General features: G+C 47.3%; 1 protein-coding gene across 1 annotated transcript in view; it reads left to right on the forward strand.

Annotated features, from left to right (window-relative positions):
* The window catches only part of POLE (DNA polymerase epsilon, catalytic subunit), a 54,495-nt gene that overhangs the window by 22,545 nt on the left and 16,523 nt on the right, over positions 1-15,427 (forward strand). The window contains exons 22-34 of the mRNA XM_082640804.1: positions 376-468; positions 713-857; positions 3,079-3,236; positions 3,625-3,820; positions 4,462-4,676; positions 6,188-6,290; positions 6,728-6,808; positions 6,922-7,044; positions 12,454-12,666; positions 12,902-13,111; positions 13,358-13,501; positions 14,899-15,039; positions 15,246-15,399. Coding sequence (XP_082496930.1) covers positions 376-468; positions 713-857; positions 3,079-3,236; positions 3,625-3,820; positions 4,462-4,676; positions 6,188-6,290; positions 6,728-6,808; positions 6,922-7,044; positions 12,454-12,666; positions 12,902-13,111; positions 13,358-13,501; positions 14,899-15,039; positions 15,246-15,399 — 1,976 coding nt within the window. The remainder of the gene's footprint in view (positions 1-375; positions 469-712; positions 858-3,078; positions 3,237-3,624; positions 3,821-4,461; positions 4,677-6,187; positions 6,291-6,727; positions 6,809-6,921; positions 7,045-12,453; positions 12,667-12,901; positions 13,112-13,357; positions 13,502-14,898; positions 15,040-15,245; positions 15,400-15,427) is intronic.

Raw genomic sequence — 15,427 nt, forward strand, 5'->3', positions numbered from 1 at the left:
ACACTGAGCCAGGTAGGCTGGTGTTTTCCCTGAGAAGTCAGGGGATGAGAGTGGGCTTTGGGAGAATGGAGAAGGCATGAGACGGTGCCGGGGAGAGTGGGAGGGGACTCGGGGACACACGGCCGTCTGGCGGGTATTGAGAGTCCTGCTGAGCTGAGGTTGTGAGCTGTTGCAGTGGCAGCATGCTGCATCCTTCCAGAACTTTCCTGAGCGGAGCCCTGCACCTTGAAGTAGGAACAGAGGAGTGTCCTCAGCACAGAGCTAAATTCCACCTTAGTTCTTCCCTGCTTCAGATGTCCTCTCCTCCCAGCCCCAACTCTAACGACCCTCTAGAGGGAGCCCCTCCCACCCCCCTGCTGTGACTGTCCCTCCCAGGGCCCGCTGGTACTCCATGGAGATGGCTGGCATCGTCTGCTTCACGGGGGCCAACATCATCACCCAGGCCCGGGAGCTGATTGAGCAGATCGGGTGAGTGCTGCGCTTGGTCAGCTGCTGAGGCTGCGTGGGGCGCGGCCTGGTAGGGGAGGCCGGATGGCTGGGGGAGAGAAGGGACAAGTTGGTGAAGGTAGAGCTGGAGATGGGCAGGTGTTTCGTTCTGTGGGTTCACGACCAGGGGGAGCCTTGTCCACTGTCAGGACTTGACATGGGGTTCTTGCTCTGTAGGCATCGGTGTCCACCATCCATGTGGTCTCATTTCTCTGTTTCCCTGAAGGAGGCCGTTAGAGCTGGACACAGATGGGATATGGTGTGTCCTGCCCAACAGCTTCCCAGAGAACTTTGTCATCAAGACGACCAGTGTGAAAAAGCCCAAGGTGACCATCTCCTACCCTGGGGCTATGTTAAACATCATGGTCAAGGTGAGCCTGCGTCTCCAGTGAGGGGCTACCGTCTGGGCTTGGCTTCCTCGTGCCACCGCTCTGACGGGGATTTGGGAAAGGGGGTTGGGCTGGCTGTCACCCTGACATGCTCCCCTTCATGACTTCAGGCCACCCCGTCTCCAACCTTCAGAATGTTTTTCTCTAGCCTGAGCATCTGTCCAGAAAATGCTATGCTCAAAAGTTACCTGAGTTTACATTCGCCTTCAGCGTAATACCCAGACTTAACAGAAAAATTGTAAAAATAGAACAGAGAATTCCTGTATATTCTTCAGCCTGCTTCCCTTAATGTTAAGTAAGATCTTTTATAAACCGCAGTGTAATTGTCAGAATTGGCACCACACCATAACTCAACTACAGCTGTATTTGGATTCCCCACTTTTTGCAGGACTGTGCACTGCGTTTGGGCGTCCTGTCTCCTTAGTTCCCTCCAACCTGGCAGCCCCTTGGTCTCTCCGGTCTGTTATGACCAGGACACTTGGATACTGGTCAGGTGCTTTGCTAACTGACCCTTACTTTGAATTTGTCTGTTGTTGTTTGTTATTAGACTGAGGTTATTTGGGGTTTTGGGGGGAACACCCCGGAGGTACATGCCCTGCGTTGGCATTCTGTCAGGGCATGGTGTCGGGACCTGCACTCCTGCTGCCTGCTGGCTTCCCAGTGTCGCGTCATTGGAGTGAGTCAGTGAGTCCACACTCCCAGGAGGAGTGGCAGAGTCTGGCCACATAGCAAAGCCCCCAGTGTAATTAGTAAAGACAGTGGAGGAGATACTTTTGAGGTTCTGCAGACGTGCCGTTTCGCTTGGAACCTTCGCCCCCTGGTTTTAGCGCTAGCAGTGGTCTCGTTACAGCAGGCATCACTCTGCCCAAGGCGACTCTAGTTCCCTCATTCCTTGAAAATTATTCATCGGAACCTTCTGTAAGGAAGAGCTGTCACCCTTCTCTCCCACTTATTCCCTTGCTTGTCTCTTTATTGAGTCATTTGTTAGGTCAGTGTGGGTTTGTGCATGTTTGTTCTGTTGGGCCACAACCCAGTTCTGTCCTGGCATTTTTTGTTACTCAGCTTGTTCCCCTTTGGCCGCTGGGGGCTCCTCCGTATTCACCCCTGTGTCCTTGAGACATGCCCCGTTCTGGGGTTTGGGTTTGGGTTTTTTTGGAGTACTTTCTTACTTCCTGGGACTACAAGACACTCCAGCCTCATCTTGTATTTCTCCTGTCCCACCCTGGAATCAGCCATTTCCCCAAGGAGCCTGGCTTCCTTTTATTGGAGAGTGGTGTTGGAAACCGAGATGGGGTGCTGAGGTGTCACTGCTGCTCACAGCAGATTGGCTAGGAAATGTGTGTGTGTATAATAACCCTGCACACATGAATGTATGTTTATTTCTCTCTTTATCTGCATATGTATTTAAAAATATATAACATGAGTCTATTGATATATCCAGCTCCAGTCTATTCTCTTTTCCTTATTAGTAACTTCTGTCTCCTGTTTCTAGTTTTCCTAATGTATTTATTTATTTGTTCAACCCTAGTATTTGTGTAAAGTAGGTTCAGAGCCATGTGTCTGTGAGCAGAAGCTCACCAGCTGCAGTCGAGTGTTTTGTCTTTAGTCTTACACCACCCAGGCAACACAAGGTTTGCCAAAGTTTCTTAAGCCAGCCCTCTGGCAGGGTTCTGTCATGCAGCGATAATGGAGTTAAGCTCGTTTGTCCCAGCCTGCAGGCTCTCTTGGGGTCACCCTAGATCCTGGTTGAATGCTTTTTAATTTGCTTACAGTAAAATTCACTTTTTACAGGGTGCGGTTCTGTGGGTTTTGATTCACACATAGAGGTGTGTGTCCCCCACCACAGAGCAACACAGAATAGCCCACTACCCCAGAGGTTCCTGGGTGCTGCCCCTGTGTCAGCCCTTTTCCTTACACCCAAACCTGGCTCCCCAGCATGTCCTTTGTGTGATAGTTTTGCCTTTTCCAGCGTGTCCTATGAAGGGAAACATGCGTGTAACTTTCTGGACCAAGCAGGATGCACTTCATTTTATCCACATTGGACATGTGTCAGAACTTGATCCCTTTCTCTTGCCAAGTGGCGTCTGTTGTATGGAAGAGCCCCAGCTTGGCTGGTCCGTCCACCCCTTGGAGGGCAGCTGGTGGTTTCCAGGTTTGGACGATTACAGGTGAGGCTGAGCCTCTCTTCACTCTTGCTGTGCAGGAAGGCTTCACCAATGAGCAGTACCAGGAGCTGGCTGAGCCTTCCTCCCTCACCTATGTCACCCGCTCAGAGAACAGCATCTTTTTTGAGGTTGACGGACCCTACCTTGCCATGATCCTTCCAGCCTCCAAGGAAGAAGGCAAGAAACTGAAGAAGAGGTAGGAATTCCACAGACTTTATGCTTAGGAAAGGAAATGGATAGATTAGGTTTAACAACTCCTCTAGGAAATTGACCAGGAGCCAGGATGGGAACAGACCTCAGCTCTGGTTTTTTGGCCTTTTTGATTCAATTTGGAAAGCTGTTCTCGACACTCATGCTCCCAGCTCTGTTCTCCACCTGTTATATCCTGGTTCTGCAGATGGCAGGCCCTTGAGGCATTTTTAGTTTGGAGAAGCATAAACCTCAGGATGGAGAGATGTTTGCTGCTTGATGGATGCTAGAGGGGAGGGTAAGAAAGAGAAGGAGGAAGGCCGAGGGCGAGGAGAAGCAGCAGCCAGCCTCCCGGCGCTCCTTCTCTGCTGTGCTTGCTGTGCTTGTGTTTCTAGGTACGCCGTGTTCAACGAGGATGGTTCCCTGGCGGAGCTCAAAGGCTTCGAGGTCAAACGCCGTGGGGAGCTGCAGCTGATCAAGATCTTCCAGTCCTCAGTGTTCGAGGCCTTCCTTAAGGGCAGCACCCTAGAGGAGGTGTATGGCTCTGTTGCCAAGGTGGCTGATTACTGGCTGGATGTGCTGTACAGCAAGGTAAGGCCACCCTCCTCACCTGGCTCTGGGGGTCCTGCGGTCAGAGAGGGTCCTGGTGAGCAAGGTGACAGGTGAACTCAAGGCTAATAATTCTGATGGGATCCCACGACTTCCTTAGTTCCAGGGCCTCTCAGAATCCCCCCTTAACTTCTATATCCAGTGACAGAATTCTGTGAAGGAAACAGATAGCACGATAATGAACGAATTGTAAGCTGTTTGTCCTCAGATAGGCCCCCTGGACTCGTCATCACTGAAGAAAGCTGCTGGCTCCTCAGTTGGTGCAGCTGCTGTCCAGCTGGCCCGTGCCTCTTCTCCCTCCTGGTTCCTCCTTTCCCCGTCTTTCTTTTCCTTGTAGGAGGAACGTCAGTTCTCTGTCTTTTCTCTTTTCCTGCGGTCTTCGTGCTGATAGCTCCATAACCCTTTCTTGATGTTTTTCTGCACAGTTTAGTGAAACCAAAGGTACGGTTTTGTGTGGCGTAAGTGTTGCTGTACGCTGGAGTGAGACAGCCCTATTACACTGCTGCCTTCAGCTCCTCAGGCTAGAGAAACGCAGACTTTCACCTGGAGGAAGGTCTCGGGTAGCCTTACGGTGGTGCTCCCTTCTTTCTGTGTGACATTTTGCCCATTGCCTCTTTCTCCAGGCAGCTAACATGCCTGATTCTGAGCTGTTCGAGCTGATCTCTGAGAACCGTTCCATGTCTCGGAAGCTGGAAGATTATGGGGAGCAGAAGTCTACATCCATCAGCACGGCCAGGCGCCTGGCTGAGTTCCTGGGAGACCAGATGGTGAAGGATGCAGGGCTGAGCTGCCGCTACATCATCTCCCGGAAGCCTGAGGGGTCTCCAGTCACAGAGAGGTAAGGGCTTCCAGTATTAAGGAAGGAATTCCTTAAGGGTCTCGTATGCTCACATTGAAAACCCGTATCTGTTGTGGAACCTCTGTCCTTCCATAGAGAGATGAGCTTCCTTAAACAGTACAGGGAGAGATTTCCCTGGTGGTGCAGTGGTTAAGAATCTGCCTTCCAGTGCAGGGGACGCGGGTTCGATCCCCGGTTGAGGAACTAAGGTCCCACATGCCGTGGGGCAACTAAGCCCGCATGCCGCAGCTACTGAGCCCATGCGCTATAGAGCCTGTGTGCCGCAAGAAAAGATCCCCTGTGCCGCAACTAAGACCTGATGCAGCCAAAAATAAATAAATATTTTTAAAAAACAGCTCAGGGGTAGTCAGGATTTAGAAGAGGGAGGAACTGGGCCTCGGACCCCCTGCAGATCAGATGACAGGAAGGCTTTCTGGGGCCCTGGTGGGACCCCTGAGAGGGCGTGGTGAGCCCGTCCACCTGGAGCCCGGAGAATCTGGGTTCTTGGGAGACCAGACTGAGAGCACCCTCTCAGTCAGGTATAGGGGAGTGGGGATGTCTTGGAGGGTCTGCTACGATGGGCCCCATCACAAGGTCCATTTCAGGTTTAGGACAGGACTCCAGATCACTCACACCCCCGAGGAGACTGACGCTGCACTTTTTGAGTTGGGATGATTGAATCACAGCTACGTGTTACATCACTGATAGAGCAAGAAAAGCAGACTGCAGGGTGACACATACAGTGTACTTCCACCTGTTTAAGTTTACACACATAGAAAGTACTCTTATTTTTTTTATGGGTACACAAAATAGTTCTATAAAGCAGGCATGGGATTGATAAACACCAAGAAAAATACTGTGTTTACTTCTGTATGAGGAGGGTCAGGAGAGCTACACTGGGGACTTCATCGTCATCTTTATTTTTTCATCCATGAAATAAAAATGGCAGGGCCAGTTTGATAGGACTAGGTGGTGGGTGCACAGGTGTCTGTTGTGTTCTTTCTAAGTTTCTTCATGATATTTCACAATAACAAATACTTCCTCCAATGAAAGAAAGAGGGGTAGTGATAGTTGCCCTATTGCTTTGCTAATCATGTGAAAACTGGCTTCATTTTCAGGTGAGCAGGTGGGCTCTCTAATATTTTACCCAATGAATAATAATTTTTTAAGTGTTTAATTACATATATGCACATGAATGTATAATTTATGTAAGGACACTTGTATAATAGCTCTGTTAACAGTGGCCAGACACAGACCAGATGGCCAATGGTAGGGGATTGTACATTAAACCGTGGTATTTTAATATGATGAAGTATTGTTTAGTTATTAAGTATGATAAACATCAGATATAGGTATAGTTTATACAAATAACTACAATAAATAAGAACACAGGTTACAAAGTAGGTCACAATAACTTATTTCCACGTAGAATATGTGGGTACTTGATAAGTGCTATGACCGGGTTTAGGGAGATTTTCACATTGGTGAGTTTTGTGTCTCTTCTTGCCCAGGGCCATTCCACTCGCCATTTTCCAGGCAGAACCCACGGTGAGGAAGCACTTTCTCCGGAAATGGCTTAAGAGTTCTTCCCTTCAAGACTTTGATATTCGGACAGTGAGTGCTGGTTTTTTCCTACTCTCAGAAGTTTAGGAGGAAAACTAGACAGGGCAGAGTATCCCTGACTCAGGTCTCCTTTTTGTTTGGAGACTTCACTCTTGATTTCCTCCTTTCTGTTATGTAATGAATGAGGAAATAGTTACATTTTAGGGCAAAACTGGAGAAGCTAAATGTTGGGGAGGCCCTTTTAACTGTTCTCTTCTTGGATGGACTAAGGCTTGGTGTCTGGCACAGGGTTCTAGTGCTGGCTTGGCCCCCTACTAGCTCTGATCCTGGGAGAGTCATTTACACTCTCCACTTCAGTTTCCTTCTCTGCGAAATGGGACCTTTTATCTTAGAATTTCTAAGAGGGTTAAGTAAGACATGCGAAGCATGCTGCTGCTGCTGCTTTTCTCTCATACACCCCGGTTGTTGCTGGCTTCCTGCATGCTCAGATTCTGGACTGGGACTACTACATCGAGCGACTGGGAAGTGCCATACAGAAGATCATCACAATCCCTGCGGCTCTGCAGCAGGTGAGGTTGAGAACTGGTGGAAACAGGGCACAGTGTGACCTAAAAGCTACAGAAACCTGGGCCTGGCCCAGACTAACAGCATCAGACAAATGATCGATATCACCTTTATGTAGGTGAAGAACCCAGTACCACGTGTCAAGCACCCTGACTGGCTGCACAAAAAACTGCTGGAGAAGAATGATGTCTACAAGCAGAAGAAGATCAGTGAGCTCTTCGCCCTTGAGGGCAGGAGACAGGTAATGGGGCCTGGCCCAGGGCAACAGAGGCTGTGACAGTTGGTGCTGGGCAGTGTCCCATGGACACACAGGGCACCAAAGTCTCCACACTGCTGTCCATAATTTTGGATGCTTCCTTCCATTCAAGCATTTACAATGTTCTTTTTCTTTCTGAAAATGTACACATTGATACTTTATCCTTTAATTCCTCCCAATGTTCTTCTTTTGCGATAAGAAACGTTGTGAATCATCAGTTTAGGGTGAAGAACTATGTGTAAATGGAGGGTGTACTAATTAGACTCAGTGACTTGGAATGCATCACTATACCTTGAGACTTCAGTTGTCTAAACTGTAAAAAAAAAAAATCTGTTAGAAACTCCAAAAAATACTGAAGACAGTGTACTGAAAAGCATAGCTAAAATCAGAAGAGCAAGAAGAAAATTCTGAGGTGCTGAAAATGAAAAGTGAGCTTTAAACCAGAGCAGTATACAAACTCACCTGCTAAAAAGCAGGTTCTCAGATTGAATTTTTACAGTCTAACTTTATCTTATTTATAAGAGCTATACTTAAAAGGGCTCAAAATGATTAAAAGGGTGAAAAAACATATGAGGTAAATATTAACCAAAACAAAGCTGATGTAGCTATATTAATGCCAGACAAAAAAAATATTTAGGCCAAAAAGTATTAGTAGGGATAAGGATGGTTAATACTGAAAGTCACAGTTCACTAGAAATATGTAACAATTCTAATAGTTTAGTTTCAAATTAAATAATGTAAAAATTACCTAAGTAGAAGAAATTGACATCTAATCAGTTTGGGATTTTGACACATCTCTCTCAATTGATAGATCTAGCAGACCAAAAACTAGTAAAAATGTGTACGGTTGGAATGATACAATTGCTAACTAGATTTAATAGCTAACTAGATTTAGTTAACAAATAGAACCTCGCACCCAGTAATTAAAGAATACACATTCTTTTGAAGAACACCTAAAATAAGACTGTATGCTGCAAAGTGCATTGCAACAGATTCCAAATAATTTATATACAGACCATATTGTTTGGAAACTAAAAAGAAATACATTTATCATAAGTAACTCATGGATCAAAGAAGTCACCATGGAAATTAGAAATACTTACTGATTGGAAATACTATCAAAATTTGTAGTATGCAGCTAAAGAGGACTACAAATAACACATAATCTATTTAAATGCATATAACAGAAAAGAAAAACCAGTAGAAAATTAAGTAAGCTTGTAGCTGAAAAATTCGAAAACAGTAGAGTAAACCAAGAAAGTAGAAAGAAAGAAGTTATAAAGGCAAGAGAAGCAATGAATGAACAAACAGTAAAACCAAAACCATGAGCTTTGAAAAGACTTATGAAATAGACAAATCTTTGTCAAGATGGGTATTTCAGGTTTTGTTTTAATGAAAACAGATTATCATTGCACATATAATAAAGCCTGAAAATAAATAAGTAAGTATTTACCTTTCCTAAACAATTGGAAAACTTAGATGGAATGGATAGTATCCTAGAAGAATTATTCAAATTAACCTAAGAAAAAAATAGAAAAACTGAATAGAACTTTAACCATTAAAAAATGAATCATAGGGCTTCCCTGGTGGCGCAGTGGTTGAGAGTCTGCCTGCCGATGCAGGGGACACGGGTTCATGCCCTGGTCTGGGAAGATCCCACATGCCGCGGAGCGGCTGGGCCCGTGAGCCATGGCCGCTGACCTGCGCGTCCGGAGCCTGTGCTCCGCAACGGGAGAGGCCACAACAGTGAGAGGCCCGCGTACTGCAAAAAAAAAAAAAAAAAAAAAAAAAGAATCATAATTAGAAAGAAACAAACACTGGACCCAGATGGTTTCTCAGAGGGATTTTACCGAACTTTTTAAACAAATTATTCCAGAGAATAAAAAAAGAGGCTCCTTAGCTCATTTGGTAATCTTGCTAACACTTGTTACCTTGGTAACGAACTGACTGGCCAGGAAAAGGAAGGAGTGTTATAGGCCATTGGCAGTTACAAACAACAGGTACAAAAATAGTAACAAACTAGATTTTGCTCTGTATAAAAACAGTAACACTGTGTACAAGTAGGACTTATGCAAGGAATGGCAGGTGTTAACTTTAGAAATCTGCTAATTCAGTTAATTTTAGGAAAAATCTGTTCATCATCATCATCAAAAGAGAAGACTTATGGGATCATTTCCAATAGAGGCAAGAAAGAGCATTTGATAAACTTTAGCGTCTGTTCGTGATAAAACTTTGAGCAGGCAAAATCATAAAAGATGAGATGTTTCTCTGATAAAGTCTCTGTCGAAACTCAATAGCACACATCATATTTAATGGCACTTTAGAATCATTAAAGTTGAGGAACAGGAAATGGATGCCTATTACCATCACTTCTATTCAAAATTGTTTGGAAGTCCTGGCCAGCATAATTCAACAAGGAAAAGAAGTTAAATTTTAAGGATAGAAAAGCATAAAACTCATCATTTGCAGGTGATATAATTGTTAACACAGAAAATGTAAGGAAACCCAGGAATTGTTTTAATAAGACATTTCAGCAAGATCATTAGATACAAAGCTGATATATAAAAATCTGTAGCTTTATCTTATACTAGAAACAATTAGGATTTTTTTTGTTGTTTATTTTTGGCTGCGTTGGGTGTTTGTTGCTGTGTGCAGGCTTTCTTTAGTTGCAGTGAGCAGGGGCTACTCTTCATTGCGGTGTGTGGGCTTCTCATTGCAGTGGCTTTTCTTGTTGCGGAACATGGGCTCTAGGCCTGCGGTCTCCAGTAGTTGTGGCTCTCGGACTCTAGAGCGCAGGCTCAGTAGTTGTGGCACATGGGCTTAGTTGCTCCATGGCATGTGGAATCTTCCCACACCAGGGCTCAAACCCGTGTCCCCTGCATTGGCAGGCGGATCCTTAACCACTGCGCCACCAGGGAAGGCCGGCATGCAGGATCTTAATTCCCCAACCAGGTATTGAACCTGTGCCCCCTGCAGTGGAAGGTGGACTCTTAACCACTGGACCACCAGGGAAGTCCTGCAAAAAATTTTTTGATGTAACTTGAAAGTCTAACCCTAAAATTCATATGAAGAACAAGTATAAGAAAAACAAAAACAATTTTGAAGATTAACAAGAGGAAGCTTGTCTTAGTATGTAACAAGACACACAAGAAAGTCTTATTAAGGCAAGACCATACAGCAGTAGCACTGATAGGTACCCTGGAAACAGATCCAAGTAAGTATGGGAGCCTGGTCCATCACAGAGGCGGTGTTATACAGTATTAAGGAGAATGGAGTGCTTATTCAATAAATGGTACTGGGGGAAATGCTTTTTCATATTTCAAGAAGTACGTAGCTATCTCACACTGAGTATGAAAACAAATTCCAAATACAGACCTAAATTGAAAAAGAGAACAGCTGTTTAGAAAAAAACACAGGAGGCTATCTTTACGATGCTGAGGTAGAAAGAGCTTCTTAAGGCATGCATAAAAAACGATCACAAAGGGAAAGACAGATAAATTCAATTAATTGAAAGGTAAGTTTTCTGTAGTCTGAAACAAGAATGGCAGAACGTTGGTATTTATTGAATCTGAGTTATAAGAGCATGGGTATTCATTACTTTTGTAATTTTTATAATAAAAAGTAAAAAACACGCACACTTTTTATAGCACAGGAGTCACCAGAAAGAGACAAGTCATAATTCGAAGAAGATATTCGGAATGTACGAAAGTTAGGAATGGTCCATAAGCATGTGTATATTTTTCTGTTGCTATGTAGCAAGTAATCCGAGAACCTAGCAGCTTAAGTAACACAGGTGTTTTTGTTTTCTGGGTTTTTTTTGGCTGCGCCGGGTCTTCGTTGCTGCGTACGAGCTTTTTCTAGTTGTGTCGAGCGAGGGCTACTCTTCGTTGCAGTGTGCAGGCTTCTCATTGCGGTGGCTTCTCTTGTTGCGGCATGCAGGCCCCAGAATGCGTGGGTTTTAGTAGTGGTTGCAGAGCGTGGGCTCAGTAGTTGCGGCTCGCGGCCTTTAGAGCTCAGGCTCAGTAGTTGTGGCGCACGGGCTTAGCTGCCCTGCAGCATGTGTGATCTTCCTGGACCAGGAATCGAACCCTTGTCCTCTGCATTGGCAGGTGGATTCTTAACCACTGCACCACCAGGCAAGTCCCACAGGTGTGTTATTATCTTGCACTTTCTGTGGCCTGTGGTTCTGGAATCTGGGGACAGCTTATCAAGGTCCCCTGGCTCAGGGCCTCCCACAGACTACAGTCACATGTCATCGGGACTGTGGTCTCATCTGAAGGCTTCCCCAGCAACTGGGGAAGGAGGTGCTTCACTCTGGTAGCTGGTGGCAGGATTCACTAGTGGAGCCGTCCTCATTACATTGCTCCATGGACCTCTCCAGAGGGCAACTCACAGCCTGGCAGCTGACTTCAGAGCAAGCACTGGCTAAGAGCCAGAGAGAGTGCCAGCAGTTCAGAGGTCACTGCATTTTATAATCTAATCTCAGAATGACATCCTGTCACTTTCGTTGTAATCTGTTCATTCGAGGCAGGTCACTGGGTCCAGCCCACACTCAGGAGGGAGTCATACAGGGGCATGAACAGCTGGAGGTGGGGTCATCAGGGCTATTTTAGAAGACTGACTGCCCCAGGGTCAACCCCACTGTCAGGTAAATGAAAAATGAAATATTTAGATACCACGTCACACCAAAAAATGAGTATGGTGACACCAACTATTAGCACACGTGGGGAGATAGGAGCTTATCTGTATCTCTGGTGGGAGTGTGAACACAAGGTCTTCAGGCAGCATGTGGAAGGATGGTTGTTGATGAACCCAGCTTCTAGTTCTGAAAGAGTAGAAATTAACCATTCTTCGTTTTAGAATGTCGTGGATAGGTAAGCTGATTTATTTGCATAATGGAATATCCTACAGTTAGAATGAATGGACAATGTCCCCACGCATCAATAGGGATCAATTTCAAAGATACGTTATTGAGTAAAACCAGTTGCAGTAGGATGTGTACCATGAGTCTCTGTTCGTGTAAAACTGCAGCTTAAAGTAACAGTATATGGGTTTATAGGGATGGAGTAAAAGTTCAAAATGTGTGGGGAGTGGTAGGCACTGTGCTTGGGGGCTGGGAGGGAGAAACAGGGGCCTTTACCTACTCTTTGCAGGATTTTATTTCTCATGAAGAGGAGAGAGTTCTGGAGCAAGCACAGAAAAATGTAAACATTCACTTCATAATGGTGGTGCCTGAGTGACATTTTCTGTCTGACCTTTTCACTCTTAAAAGTTTAAAAATAGATTAGCCTGTAAATGAATATGTTTGCATACAAGTATTTTACCTTATTCAGAGGTGCACTTATGGTGGATTTCTAGAGAGAGCTGTTCTAAGGCTCCTTTGGATCTTTGCAGGTGGGCGTGGCACAAGCTTCAGAAGGTTCCCAGAGCCTTGGCGCCCCCGACATGGAGGACTTCGGCCTTGTGAAGCCGCTGCACTCGGCAGTGCCCGTTGCTACCAAGAGGAGGCGTAGCCGCTGGGAGAGCCAGGAGGAGTCGCAGGACCTGGAGCTGACTGTGCCCTGGCAGGAGATCTTGGGGCAGCCTCCGGGGCTTGGAACCACCCAGGCAAGAATCCTCAGGGGGAGGAAGCAGGGACGCTGGTCAGGCCTGACCTGTGACGAGCTGTCTCCCTGCAGGGTCTGGACCCTGAACTCGGGCTTGACCCCTGAGCAGATTGGAGAGATGTACCCAGTTTTTACAGAGCACTTGGGGGCTGCGAGGGTTAGTTGCTGTGGAAGGGTGTTTCTGTTTCACTCGTGCTCAGCTGTATTTCCCGTCTCCTCCTCTTGACCTATCCCAGGAAGAGTGGCTGGTCTGGCTCCAGTTCCACAAGAAGAAGTGGCAGCTACAAGCTCGACAGCGCCTTGCTCACAAGAAGAGGCGGCGTCTGGAGGGGCCAGAAGGTGCACCGAGGCCTGGGACCATCCGAGAGGGGCCCTCCACAGGGCTGGGGGGCTTCTTTCGAAGAACTGCTCGCAGCATTCTGGACCTTCCGTGGCAGATTGTGCAAGTGCGGACAGCTATCGGTGGGAGGGCGGGACACCCCTGAGGGCAGGAGCGTGGCTTCTGGGAAGGAAAGCATATCTGGGTGGCTCACGATCCTGGGGACCTGGTCTGGAATGGAGCAGGAAGGGCAGGGCTTTACCTTTGTGCCTGGTGCTGGAGGCCACCTGGGAGATGGCCTGTCCACAGGTATTGAGTGCCTTCTGTGACACGGTGAGACACGCACTGTTGTGCGACCTGTGTTTCCTTTCAGATCAGCGAGACCGGCCAGGCTGGCTTGTTCAGGCTGTGGGCTGTCATCAGCAGTGACCTGTATTGCATCAAGCTGAACATTCCCCGGGTATTCTACGTGAACCAGCGGGTGGCCAAAGCGGAGGAGGGCCCTTCCTATCGGAAGGTACGGGGGGCAGCTGGTGTTGCTGATCACTGAGGTCAGCTGTCTGCTCAGCCTCTGAGGTGGTCTCCACTATGGAGGAGGCCACGGAAAGACCTGGTGAACTTTGTGACCTTGAGCGAGGTGTTCTGGAGCCTCCATCTCCTGAGAACCTTCTTGGGATGCTGTAAAAATTAATTGAAATGATGCGTGAAGCGCCAAGTGAATGCTCAGTGACGGAAGCTGTGGGTGTCATTGTCCTTGCTGCGCCGTCCTCTTGCATCTGACACCCATGTAGCAGGGAAAGGACTGGGTGGACATTAGTCAGAGGCTGCAGACTCTGTCTCCATAGGCTCTTCTGATGTTAACAGCTTTATTGGGGTCTAATTCATATGCCATACAGTTCACTCATCTAAAGTGTACGATTCATTGGCTTTTAGTGTATTCACAGGGTTGTGCAGCTGTCTCCACTGTCAATCTTAGAACGTTTGCATCACCCGCAAAGAAACCCCGGGCCCCTTAGCAGTCTCTCCCCTCTCCCAGCCCTCAGTAAGCACTGGTCCACATTCTACCTCTAGAGTAGCTTCTTGTGGACATTTCACATACGTGGAATCCTATAGCAGGTGGTCCTCCTCTCAGCCGTGGTGTCTTCAGAGGCCGGTCTCCCAGTTAGCTCCACCCAGAGCTCATTCACTGAGCAAATGAGCACGTTTCTTGGTTGGGTGCTAGGAACCGATTAACAGGTTGATGTCTAGTTGAGGAGATGAGATTCGATTATTGGTAACCAGCAACTAGAGAGAGGAGGCTTCTGGAGAAGGTGAAACTCGATTCCGACCAGAAGATTCAGCAGAATATGGATCTAGAGAGAGGACGGGGCGGGGGGTGTTGGGCAGCAGAGGACAGATGATCTGGCATTCTGTAGCTTTCTTGGGTGTGATGTGATGTAAGTTTGTAGGAGGACATCCTTCCTTGTAGGGTATTTTCCCCTTTGGGCACCCCTCTCCTGCTCCCTCCTCGCCAGGATTCCCACACTCTCTGGCTGCGGCTCCTTTCCTAGTCTTCTGTCCAGGAAAACATGGCTTCTCTTGCGGTTTTTGCTTCCTGCACCCTTAAGGTTAAACCCAGGAGAGAAAAGAGGAATATAAAGCGGGGACACTTGCCCCTCACAGTCTGGGAGCTTGTCTGCTTTTTAGAAGCCCCAGGCAGCTTCTTGAAGTTATGCCCAGACCTTTTCATTTTACTCATTGGGAGAGATGGGCTGTAGGGGTTTACTCCATGGTTGTGGGCACCAGAGGTTCTAGGCCTGTTTAAACGACGCATGTCTGTAAGAGTGTGCACACATGTGTTTGCCTGTGCATTGTAGCACACATTACCACCTAGCTCAGTTGTGGGGTGAGGTCATCGCCATATTGTGTCACCAGGTGAATCGGGTCCTTCCTCGCTCCAACGTGGTCTACAATCTCTATGAGTACTCGGTGCCAGAGGACATGTACCAAGAGCACATCAACGAGATCAACACTGAGCTGGCGGCGCCGGACATCGAGGGCGTGTACGAGACTCAGGTAACTGTTTTCCCAGCTGAACTGTGCAAGGATCTTTCCGGATGGAATAGGGGGAAACAAACCCCATAGAGGCACGGACAGGCTAGCAGCATCGGCTGTGGACTCCACGGACACAGTGAATTTCAGCAGCATGTCTGCCGAAGATGGCCAGGGGCCTGTGCCCTCCCCCGTCAGCCATCACACCACCCTGTCTGCCCCCCTTCCAGGTTCCGTTACTGTTTCGGGCCCTGGTGCAGCTGGGCTGTGTGTGTGTGGTCAATAAACAGTTGGTGAGGCATTACTCAGGCTGGGAAGCAGAAACCTTCGCTCTTGAGCACCTGGAGATGCGCTCTCTGGCCCAGTTCAGCTACCTGGAACCAGGTATGGCATGTGCCAGCCGCCCTTGCTT

Source organism: Mesoplodon mirus, assembly GCF_964341445.2.
Source record: "Mesoplodon mirus genome assembly, chromosome: 13".
In the NCBI taxonomy this organism is placed as follows: domain Eukaryota; kingdom Metazoa; phylum Chordata; class Mammalia; order Artiodactyla; family Ziphiidae; genus Mesoplodon; species Mesoplodon mirus.